This window comes from Capricornis sumatraensis, chromosome 17, assembly GCF_032405125.1.
Source record: "Capricornis sumatraensis isolate serow.1 chromosome 17, serow.2, whole genome shotgun sequence".
NCBI lineage: Eukaryota > Metazoa > Chordata > Mammalia > Artiodactyla > Bovidae > Capricornis > Capricornis sumatraensis.
Genome location: NC_091085.1, coordinates 24088973 through 24101425, shown reverse-complemented (window position 1 = coordinate 24101425; position 12453 = coordinate 24088973). Strand labels below are relative to the sequence as shown.

At 39.8% G+C, this 12453-nt stretch overlaps 1 protein-coding gene across 1 annotated transcript in view; it reads right to left on the bottom strand.

Annotated features, from left to right (window-relative positions):
* RNF150 (ring finger protein 150) overlaps nt 1-12453 on the bottom strand; it is a 271800-nt gene that overhangs the window by 102414 nt on the left and 156933 nt on the right. Inside the window, exon 2 of the mRNA XM_068990255.1 lies at nt 3935-4185. Within this exon, the coding sequence (XP_068846356.1) occupies nt 3935-4185 (251 nt within the window). The remainder of the gene's footprint in view (nt 1-3934; nt 4186-12453) is intronic.

Below are 12453 nucleotides of genomic sequence, written 5' to 3'. Positions count from 1 at the left end.
ATTAAACTCAGAATGCTCCCATAAATACTGAATGAAGAGTAGTATGCAAACTATTACCACTATTACTTTAGTTGGTTCTAGAGACACAAGTCAGTGAAGTTAGACAACAGAAGAAAAAAGGAGGTTGAAAATTTGAAAGAAGTAATATATTATCATTGACTGCATATTATTAGTGTAATCCTGGTAGACTAATTCAAACAATTACAAAAACTATAATGTACTGGTTAAGAGCATACGTTCTGAAGCTGTGATATTGGTTCAATTGCTGTCTCTATTAAATAATAACTAGCTGTGTGGCCTTGGGCTAGTTATTTAAACTTTCTGTTTCCTTCTCTGTAAAATGGGGACAATAAAATTATCAACTATAAGGTTATTAAGAAGATTATGTATGTAAATATATTGAGAGCTCATATGCCTGTATTTAATATATACTACATATATCACTATTAAGAAATATAATTTTAAATAATAAATTATTGAATATATAAATTACTAAGTTATAGTAATGTGCAAAATAAACAAAAATCAAAAACCTTCCCATATTAAAAAGATTTCATTTATAATTGTAACACACTGAACTAGGAATAAACATTTCTTATGTGCAAGATTAAATGAGGATATTTAAAATGCTATTAGGGAATAAAAAGAATAGTTAAATAAAAGGAAAACATATATCATTCTTAGATAAGAAGATTCAACATCATTAGGTTATAGATTCCTAAATTACTCTGGACTTCCCTGGTGGCTCAGATGGTAAAGCGTCTTCCTACAATGCGGGAGACAAAAAACTAGCTTAAAGTGATTCTAAATTCGTACAAAGATACACATGAAAAAAGCAAAGACAGAGCAATGAAAGAAGATTAACATGAACAGATATGAGGCATAGTATGGTGCTAAAATATTCAAAAGAGTATGGTATCAGAATGTGAAAAGACAGATTAAAGCTACATTTTATAGAGCATGGAAACAGAACCAAATACATATGGAGCTTTAATATATGCTAAATGGGGGAGGTTCTGCATATGAGAAGGAAAAGATTAATTATTCAACAAACACCAGTTACAAAATCCAGTAGGCAATCTGAAAAAAAAATGTTGGCTCTGTACTTGATTCTTTAAGTCAAAATAAGTTCTCTGTAGACTGGAGTTTTAATTGTGAAAGTGAAAAAAAGGCAGTGGATGAAATACTGTTTTTCTATAATCTTGGACTATGGAAGATCTTATGATATAAAACTTGGGAGCTATAAAAAATTGGTAGATTCAGTTATGTAATACCCCCAAATTTCTGCATGGCCCCAAACCCCAAAGATACATCAGAGACAATGATAAGTTTAGAGGAAAAACATGGAATCTGCAGCAGTCCCACAAAGAGTTAACTACTCTGACCAGTAAAGAGCTTATACACATCAGTCAATGTGACCAACAACTCAACCGAAAAGTGATCTAATAATATAAGCAGATACTTCATAGGAAAAAAACTAACTTCTTCTATTTAATGGAACTTGTGATCAGAAACATGTGATACCATTTTTATCTTATTAAACCACAAACAACGAAAAAAGCTGTAACATTTATATGGTGAGGATACTGGAAACAGTGCTTGTTATTAGTATACTGTTGTATATATTAGTATTTGTTGTTTAGTCATTAAGTCGTGTCTGACTCTTTGTAACCCCATGCACTATAGCTTGCCAGGCTCCTTGTCCATGGGATTTTTCAGGCAAAAATACTGAAATGGCTTGTCATTTCTTCTCCAGGGGATCTTCCTGACCCTGGGATCAAACCCGCATCTCCTTCATTGGCAGGCGGATTCTTCATCACTGAGCCACCAGGGAAACCCCATATGTTAGTATAAGCAGTATTAATATACTACTGCACGAATGTTGTTTATATTAGTATCAGTATTACTATATTGCTGGTTCATGTATAAATTGGTTCAACCTTTCTGGCAGACAATTTGGCAGTATCCGTTATAGTTTAAAGGCTTTCCTGATGGCTCAGATGGTAAAGAATCCTCCTACAATGTGGGAAACCTGAATTTGATCCCTGGGTTGGGAAGATCCCCTGGAGAAGGGAATGGCAACCCACTGCAGTATTCTTGCCTGGAGAATTCCATGGACAGAGGAGCCTGATGGGCTACAGTCCACGGGGTTGCAGAGTCGGACAGGACTGAGCGACTAAGCACAGCACATTATAATGTAAAATACACATACCATTGCCCTAGCTATAAAACTTTCAGAATTTACCACACAGATACACTCACAAACACGCTGTGTCACATGTACATTTGTGTGTGTGTGCTCAGTTTTGTTTTTTGGTAAGGGAAAACACACTCATTGATAGGAGCTGGCTAAATAAATGTAACTGGAGAAGGCAATGGCAACCCACTCCAGTGTTCTTGCCTGGAGAATCCCAGGGATGGGGGAGCCTGGTGGGCTGCCATCTATGGGGTCGCACAGAGTTGGATTCAATTGAAGCGACTTAGCAGCAGCAGCAAATCAATGCAGTATATGCAGAAAATAAAACATTATACAGTCATACCTCTTTTTATTGTGCTTCACAGATGTGTATTTTATAAATTGAGGGCTTGTGGCAACCCTGCATTGAGCAAGTCTATCAGTGCCATTTTTCTGATGGTATTTGCTCTTTGTATCTCTGTGTCATATTTTGGAAATTCTCACAATACTGCAAACGTTTATTATTACTGTATTTGCCATGGTGATATGTGGTCAGTGATCTTTGATGTTATCATTGCAAAAAGATTATGATGTGCTGAAGATTCAGATAATGGTTAGCATTTTAGGCAGTATTTAAAATTAAGGTATGTACACTTTTTGGATATAATGTTATGACTACAGTATAATGTAAACATAATTTTATGTGCATTGGGAAACCAAAAAATTCCTGTCGACTCACTTTACTGAGGTATTTGCTTCATTGCAGTGGTCAGGGATCAAACCCACAGTATCTCCAAAGTCTGCCTATACAGTCATTAGAAATGAGAAGACAGCTTGGATTGAGTTTTGATGGGAATTAATCTCTAGGATGGAGTGATAAATATTGGTATAGATTTATATGTGCTCTTATTGGTTTAAATACATACACACAGGTGTTTGTAAGCACATAAAAAATTCCTTGGGTGAGAAGATATTCCAGAGAGAAAAACTGCGTAACTGAGGGACAGACAAGTCCTCAGTTACTTTTCATTGTATACCATGTCGGGCTTCCCAGGTAGCTCAAATGTCAAAGAATCTGCCTGTGATGTGGGAGACCTGGGTTATAGCTTTTGCATTTTATCCTAAGAGTATGAGTTACCTGTTCCAAAATTTATTGCTTTCAAAATGTCTTTTATTTATTAATTTTTGTGTCTTTCTGTTCTCAAGGAGGAAATTCTGGCTCTTTCCATATTATATTGATACAATTAGCATAATCTTAGCTCCTGTCCTCTACCCCCCTTTATTTGTGTCTGGTGGTTTAGTTGGCAAGTCATTGCGACCCCATAGACTACAGCCAGCCAGGTTCCTCTGTCCATGGGATTTCCCAGGCAAGAATACTGGAGTGGGTTGCCATTTCCTTCTCCAGGGGTCTTCCCGACTGAGGGATCGAACCCGGGTCTTCTGCACTGTAGGCTGATTCTTCACTAACTGAGCCACTGTCTAAATAGTAAATAGCTGTCCTGCAAATGAGCAATAGGAACATGGGAAAAAGTATTTCCATGTTACAGAACAATGTTAGCAAGACATTAAAATATGTACCTGGAAAAGACCTGAAAACCTCTGCAGCAAATGTTAACAGTGTTTATCTTGAGTAGGGGCATTGCAGGTAACTTTGGTTTTGGTCATGGCATTTTCTGTGATCTCCAAAGTTCACACAATAATGTCTTACTTCGGTAATAATTTTTAAGTTTTTTTCTTGTATAACTTTCTTCTACTCACCTGGTTCCTGTCCCTGGCATTTGCATATCGAAACCTCTGGATATAGTAGAAGACCAGCCAGGCAAGGGAAATGATCATGAGGACGATGAAGGAGATGGACACAAACACGACCGAGGTGCGGCTCACGTATTTCTGCAAGTTCCGGGTCCCGATGGTGATGTACATGGTCACAGTGATGTTTCTCTCCAGCAGGCTTACTATCTCCTTCCCTTTGGGCTCAGGAATCATTATTGCCACAATGTCTTCGACACCTGTTGTGAGAGGACAACAAGTGTAAGGGGATGAAAGAAAAGATCACAGGGAAGTGTCTGAACAAAATAACATGCACCAAATAATGGTACTTGTTTCAGTGAGTCTGTGCCGGACCAAAGAGCCAGGCCTATTTCTCAGATCTAACAGCCAGAAATGGAGGTGAATTTTCCTTTCTTCAGCTACTGTGGGATGCTGCTGTCTTATATATGAGAAAAGAATCTAAAAAAAAAAACTCATGTTTTTTGTTCCAGCAAGGTTATGATCCTGCTCCTTCCTAAGTCCCAAAAGTGTTGTTGGCCCTGGTCTAGGAAAGATGGACCCTCCCAACCATCCCAGTTTATAGTTCTATGTTGCATTTCACAATCCCTCCACTGAGGGGAAAAGGTACTTTGTGCCCGCATGGCAAAGGATAAAATACCCAATTTTACACCATCTGACTGTGAGTTCTCTTCTTCCCAGACACTAGGAGCACTCAGTTTCAGACTTCTATTAATCATTTCCAAGACAGGCTTCTCCTACAATATCCAAAGCAATCACAAAGCAGATTTTTCTTTTTATTAAAGTATAGTGAGTCAGAATTTTTGTAGCTTATATTCCATTGTGAGTTATTAACAAGATAATGGCTATAATTCCCTGTTACACTATATGTCTCTGTTATCTATTTTATACATAATAATTAGTTAATCCCATACCCCTAATTTGTCCCTGCCCACTTCTGTCTCCCCTTTGATAACCACAAGTATGTTTTCTCTATCTGTGAATTTGTTTCTGCTAAAGAAGTTTTCTTAACAAGCTCTAATATGACCTGCCAACATAAAAGAACAATCTCGGGATTATCTTCCGCTTATTTTACCTAATTCAATGTAAACAGCTTGTGTAACCTCAAGCCAAGCAAAGAGAGGAGAGAAACTACAGATCATTCCAGGATGGTTTCATCTCCACTCTCAAATACTGTTACTGTGGAGCCCCTGTTTCTTGGACAGTTTGAAGCAAAAGTGGTACCCTTCTTCAGTCTGAGATATCTGGGTGTTTTCTCTTCTCCTCATGACACTCGGAGGCACAGCCTCTTGGTGAGGAGTTCAGAGGCCTCTGTAAGGGGTCTTTGGTAAAAATAATGGTATCAGCTCCAAATGAGCCAACTCAACATGCCCCTAGTGGCTGATGCTCAGATGAGAATAACAATCCCTAGGCTAGTTTTCAGGGAGCACCTCAACTCCAATCCATCCTACAATGTTCTTCATGGGCCCCGTTTCCACATGGAAATGTCCGATTACTTGAGGCCACTACAAATTAAACTGCAAACCTACAATTAGGATGTAGGTTCTGGACAGAATTAAACACCCCTTCAGCTGCTTAAAGCTGGCCTTATCCATGCACTGAAGTCAGTCAGTGAGACAGAATTACCAGATTATATTTGTTCAGGGTGTTGCAAGTTTCTTAGAAGCTATTTAGGGCTTTCCCTTGACCTTGATCTCTAGGCAGTTTTTCCATCCTAAACTCCTTGATGGTATTTCACTTAGGCCAAATGAATACTTTTAAAAGCTAGCTAGATACACAGGTGTCTATGTATGAGACATAAATTATGTGATTTTTTAAATTCCTAAAACCTTTGCGCTGGCTCAACTGTGAAAATCACAAAACTACACAGTGTTTAGATTTGGCCGTTCTTTCTGGGAATTACTGAGATCAATGGCTTAGATTCCAACTTTGCAGAATTTACTGACAGTCCTGATGCTCGTCCTCTCGTCATGTTTACTTTGGCTAATGGCTGTATGTGATCTGAGGCTCTGTGCGGAATTAGAGCTTCTGGCGGGTTTTGGCTCTATAGAAATCTGATCTTCTTTGCACACTGGACTAATCTGGCCTGGTGAAGTTCAGCCCAGTACTGTAGCCACATTGCAGATATTTAATCAGTGATAGATCATACGTTTTCACTTGATTTTTTTTTTTTTACTTTATATTTTTTAAGTGAGTCTATTCAAGGTTCCAGAATGGACTGTTTTTCTTTTTGGAGATGAGGTCTCGGGGTTATTTATATAAAACTTTGTATGCTCAGACTTTGGAGAATCCCATGGACAGAGGAGCCTGGCAGGCTACAGTCCAGAGTCACACAGAGTCAGACATGACTGAAGCGACTTAGCACTAATGTATGCTCAGACTTCCCTGGAGAAGGAAATGGCAACCCACTCCAGTATTCTTGCCTGGAGAATCCCATGGCCAGAGGAGCCTGGTGGGCTACAGTCCACGGGGTCGCAAAGAGTTGGACACGACTGAGCGACTTCACTTTCATGCTCAGACTTAGACCAATTTCACTCTTTTTAGGAGTCAAATTTCATCAATATATTCCTTTATGACTTCTAGTTTTAATTCTTTGTGTAGGAAGCTCTTCTTCACCAAGGATGATAGAAATATTCATCTAAAATTTCTTTCAGCTATACTTTAAATGTAGTTCTACTTTTTACATTTAAATCTTGAGCAATCTGAATGTGGTTCAATAACAACACCACATTTAATGTCATGGGCAGAGAGGAGACAGATAGGATGCAATTTGTTTGTTTCCTAAATTCTCAGACATACTGGGGTCTATTTTTGGATTTTTTTTTTTTTTATTGTAAGGTGGATCTATCTTTTGCTGACCTAATACCAGGCTCTTTTAGCTGTGGAGCTTTTATCATATTTACTATTTGGTAGCCTCTTAGTAATTTCCCTCCTTACAATATTCCTATGATCTATTTATATTACGAGACCACTTATAAAAAAGAGAGAGATCACAGAGCCTGATAGTGAAGAATTGGGCTTTGAAACTGGACAGGTTTTTTTCAAACTTCAGTTCAGCATGTTAAAAATAGGTAACCAAATTTTGGATATCTGAAGAGTTTTAAATTACCCATCACCCACTTTCAGGACACAAGGAAACATCTTTTTTTCCTGGAAGGTATAATTTGCTATTTTAAAGCACTTATTTTAAACTTAAGTGCTCAGTTGCACTACCTGTGGTGTTCATCCCACTGCCGCACTTCATGATATGTGACATCTGCTTGAAAAGACTGAAAATGGAAACGGCGTGGTTCTTTTCATGTGGACCCCGACCTTGTTCATTTTCAACATTTATAATGAATTTCTAGGGCTAATGTTGGTAGAAAACAGATGGGATTCTGAGATATTTCTCCCTGTACTTTAGGCTACTTACTGTACACGGTAAAAAGAGACACAGAAGGTATCCATTTATACCAATAGAAACAGTCATTAAGAATTTTGGCATTTAGGGTGTCTAAAAATGGCACAAAGTGGACTTGTGAATTATCTGAGCAGTCTGATCGGTGCACAAAATCTGCTGTAGGACCTAATCTGTTCAAATGAGACATGTGCACCAATATGGGTTTCCAGAAAATTCCCAGATCTTTGCTTCATTTTGGAAGATGCAGCCAGTGTTCCAGAAAAGCTGGAAGATTCTCTCCAGGTAGCTTGGAGTGTAATTGCTTCTGAGGGTATGTATGTGTGTGTGTGGTGGGCGGGGGGGAGGCGGTGAGGGAAGAAAGGGAGAAGCAGGGGTGATGGGGGAGAGAGCGCTGAAAGCCCAGCTGAGCTCTCCTCAGAGGTAAGCGCTGCCCTAAGTATCCAGTCTATGACACCCAGGAGGCTCCGAGTCTCAGGAGAGAGAAGTTAACAAAGCATATTTTATATGGGTAAAATCTACAAAGAGACCCTGCTATTGGGGCAATTTTATGTTCACTCTGGGGCTTTCCAGGTGGCTCAGTGGTAAAGAATCCAACTGCCAAGCAGGAGATGGGAGTTCATCGGCTGGAGGAGGGCATGGCAACCCACCCCAGTATTCTTGCCAGGAGAATCCCATGGAGAGAGGAGCCTGGAAGGCTATAGTCCGTGGGGTCTCAAAGAGTCAAACACAACTGCAGCGACTAAATAACAGCAAATGTTTACTCTGATGCCCAGTCATTGTCATATAGAGCTCCTCTTTTTGCAAATGATGTCAGCCTACCATCTATCTTCCTCCCAAAGGCACTCTACTTTTGAGCGATCACTGCTGTGTAATTATCGTGTATCCTGGAAAAGCTCTTCAGCTCTGTCCCATGACCAGGACACAGATGACCCAGCTGCCAGACTAACAGCAGAAGCAGCCCAGAGTTTTAGTGCTTCCTTTTCCTGGGCGTGGGCTCAACTGTCATCATCTAATTTGGAGAAGGAAATAGCAATGCACTCCAGTATTTTTGCCTGGAGAATCCGATGGACAGAGGATCCTGGCGGGCTGCCGTCCTTAGGGTCGCACAGAGCCGGACACGACCAAAGCAACTTAGCACAACACAATTTGGTCCATGCAGATAAGTAAGGAATCAAAAGTTCAAAAAGCCAAAGAATGTTGAATGCCAGGGAAATTCTTTGTGTATGGATTCAAAACCAGGTTGTTTAAACTCTGTCAACAGAATGCTTAGAAAACCACCAGAGGGCCAGATATTTTACAGAGCTGGCAGTCCCATTCCTCCTCGTACATCTTAGAGAGTGATAAAATCCCTCCGAAGTCATGCAAGCAAAAATCCTTTTTCAATTCTCTGTATCCTCTCTCTCCTCTCATTCTCATTTTAGTTTCATGGATTGTCCTTTAGAATTTAGTCAATACTAAGAGAAGCCTGCAGTTTCTATTTGTAGATATTTTCTAACACTTAATATCTACTTTATTATTATTTTTTAAAGAGTCAGCTCCGATTATCATGTATTCTCAAGTGAGATAATGTATGTGAAATGACTTACAAAAACTGCAGTGTACCACAGAAATGTGAATGAAGCATTACCACCTTCTGCACTGATGTTTGTTATCTGTTCAGCTGCAGTGGGTCTCAGGGCAGCGTGCCTTGCGTCATGTAGGATCTTTTGTGGCATGGACTCTCTGGTTGCTGCTTAGCTGCTCTGCAGCATGAGGCATCTTAGTTTTCAGACCAGGGATTAAACCTGTGTCCCTTGCATTGTAAAGGCAGACTCTTAACCACTGGACCACCAAGGAAGTCCCTCTCTGCATTAATATAAAAATTATTTTTAACAAACACAGATGCAAAAAAAAAAAAAGCATTCACAAACGGATTCCAATTATATAGTAAAAAAATATTCATGATCCAAGAGGTTTATCCTAGGAAGGTGAGAGTGATGTAATATTAGAGAATGTGTGAATGTGTTTCAGTACATTAACAAATTAAAGGAGTGCAGCACATGGTTATCTGGCGTAGCTATCTGTCCTCCAGCATCTGCTGTCTTGCACTTCTATGGTGTTAGAGTCTCAGATGGGCACAGGCTGTTGAGTGAAAAGCATTAATCATCAGCAGCCTCCTTTGAAGCTAGCTAGATGTGGCCACATGATGAATATTTGGCCTTTGAGATGTTGAGTAGAGATGGTGTTTGCTACTCCAAGGTCATATCCATAAATGGCTGAGTATGTGCACTCCAGATCTTATCTCCCCTTTTCTCTGACTTCACATGGAGAGATGTCAAGCAGCCAGCTTCTTAGAGAAGGAAGCCATATGTCGAGAATGGCACCCATTTCTCATTCTTATTAAGAGAAATACAAGGAAATTTACTTAATGTGATACAAAGCATCTCCTAGAAACAGTACATTAAATGGAAGAAACAACATTAGAAGTTTTCAATTCAAATCATGAATAACACAAGGATGAGCCAATATTTAGGTCTTCCCAGGTGGCACTAGTGGTAAAGAACCTGTCTGCCAATGCAGGAGACTTGAGACATGGTTTCCATTTCTAGGCTGGGAAGATCCTCTGGAGGGCATGGCAAGCCACTCCAGTATTCTTGCCTGGAGAACTCCATGATCAGAGGAGCCTGGAGGGCTAGAGTCCATAAGGGCACAAAGAATCAGACTCAACTGAAGCAACTTAGCACGCACACAGGCACAAGCCGATGTTTAAAGCAGGTGTTTGGTGCAAAGAAACAGGAATTAGAGTGGTAAGTCTGGGAAAGGAAGAGTGCAAACTGTCATTATTTGGGGGAATCACATGACCACCTAAAATGTCAAGATAATTAGCTATTAAAATTAGAAGAACATTCAGTAAAAGACAAGATTTGAGATCAGCATACAAAAATTAGGAGATTCCTATACACGAGAAATACTTAACCAGAATATGTAATGGAAAATGTGATCTATACACTTAACAGTGTATAGATTTTATTAAGTCATAAAATATCTATGGATAAGGCTAATAAACATTAGCCTTATATGAAGAAAACTATACAGTAAAGTTTATTTGTATGACTTTGAAATCTGAAGAAGCAGATTTCACTCCAATGTAAAAGGTTATTTAGTACTACGCATTTAGTTTCCAAACATATGTGACTTTTAAAGTTACCCATTTGTAATCATTATTATTGTTATTGTTGCATCATGGTCAAGGAACATGGTCTCATTCTCTTTTTAACTTTTTATTTTGTATTGGGTTATAGCCAATTATGAGAAATGCTGGGCTGGAAGAAGCACAAGCTAGGATCAAGATTGCTGGGAGAAATATCAATAACCTCAGATATGTAGATGACACCACCCTTATGGCAGAAAGTGAAGAGGCACTAAAAAGCCTCTTGATGAAAGTGAAAGAGGAGAGTGAAAAAGTTGGCTTAAAGCTCAACATTCAAAAAACGAAGATCATGGCATCTGGTCCCATCACTTCATGGGAAATAGATGGGGAAACAGTGGAAACAGTGTCAGACTTTATTTTTGGGGGCTCCAAAATCACTGCAGATGGTGACTGCAGCCATGAAAGTATAAGACGCTTACTCCTTGGAAGGAAAGTTATGACCAACCTAGATAGCATATTCAAAAGCAGAGACATTACTTTGCCGACTAAGGTCCGTCTAGTCAAGGCTATGGTTTTTCCAGTGGTCATGTATGGATGTGAGAGTTGGACTGTGAAGAAGGCTGAGTGCTGAAGAACTGATGTTTTTGAACTGTGATGTTGGAGAAGACTCTTGAGAGTCCCTTGGACTGCAAGGAGATCCAACCCAGTCCATTCTAAAGGAGATCAGTCCTGGGTGTTCTTTGGAAGGAATGATGCTAAAGCTGAAACTTTGGTACTTTGGCCACCTCATGTGAAGAGTTGACTCACTGGAAAAGACTCTGATGCTGGGAGGGATTGGGGGCAGGAGGAGAAGGGGACGACAGAGGATGAGATGGCTGGATGGCATCACGGACTCGATGGACGTGAGTCTGAGTGAACTCCGGATTTGGTGATGGACAGGGAGGCCTGGTGTGCTGCAATTCATGGGGTCGCAAACAGTTGGACACGACTGAGCGACTGAACTGAACTGATAGCCAATTATCTCTCTTTGAGATTAAAGATGATCTCAAAGATGCCACTTTCTTACTACCCATCAGCTTCCTCCTGGCTTCCCTTCTGTTCTCACCACCTAGATCACATGGCCCATAATTATAAGAACTCCTCTAAAAATACTCTTAACCCCCTTGCTCTTCCATTTCTCCATAGAAAGTGCCCTACAAAATTTGCTTTTTCCTATGCCTTCACTTCATGGGAACATGGCTAAGAGAAAATCATCAGTCATCTGTTTTCACTTTAAATTTATGATCCCTCTTCTCAAATGAACCCCTCCCCCTCACCTTCTCCTTCCCAAACCCCTGATGTCCACTTATCTGTTCTCCCTCTCTGTAATTTTGTCATTGCTAGAACGTTATATAAATGGAATCATGCAGTATGTAACCATTTTGAGATTGGCTTTTGGCTTAGTTTTTCCACTCAGCATAATGCAGAGCATCCAGTCTACTCTATTCTGAATCTGCTTTCCCTTTGTCTAAGTGATGACCTTATATCTTTATGTTTACATGCTCATATCTTTATGAACTCATATCTTTACATGCTTCAGTCGTGTCTGACTTTTTGTGACCCTGTGGACTGTAGCCCGCCAGGCTCCTCTGCCCAAGGGGTTCTTCAGCCAAGAATAGTGGAGTGGGTTACCATGCCCTCCTCTTGTATCTTTAATATCTCTCCTTATGCCTCCTATATGCTCTTTTCCACCCTCATTCTCTATTAGCAATCTTACTGCAGGATCACTGAGAAAAAAATACACAGGGAAATATCCTGTCCGATTATTAAAGGAGGTAATTTATAGTGAAGAACATTAGCACACGACCTGCCATAAAAAACCACAATACAGATGGTAGGTTTTATTAGTGTCATTATTGTCTTTCTCACTGGAAAAGACCCTGATGCTGGGAAAGATTGAAGGTGGGAGAAGAAGGGGAC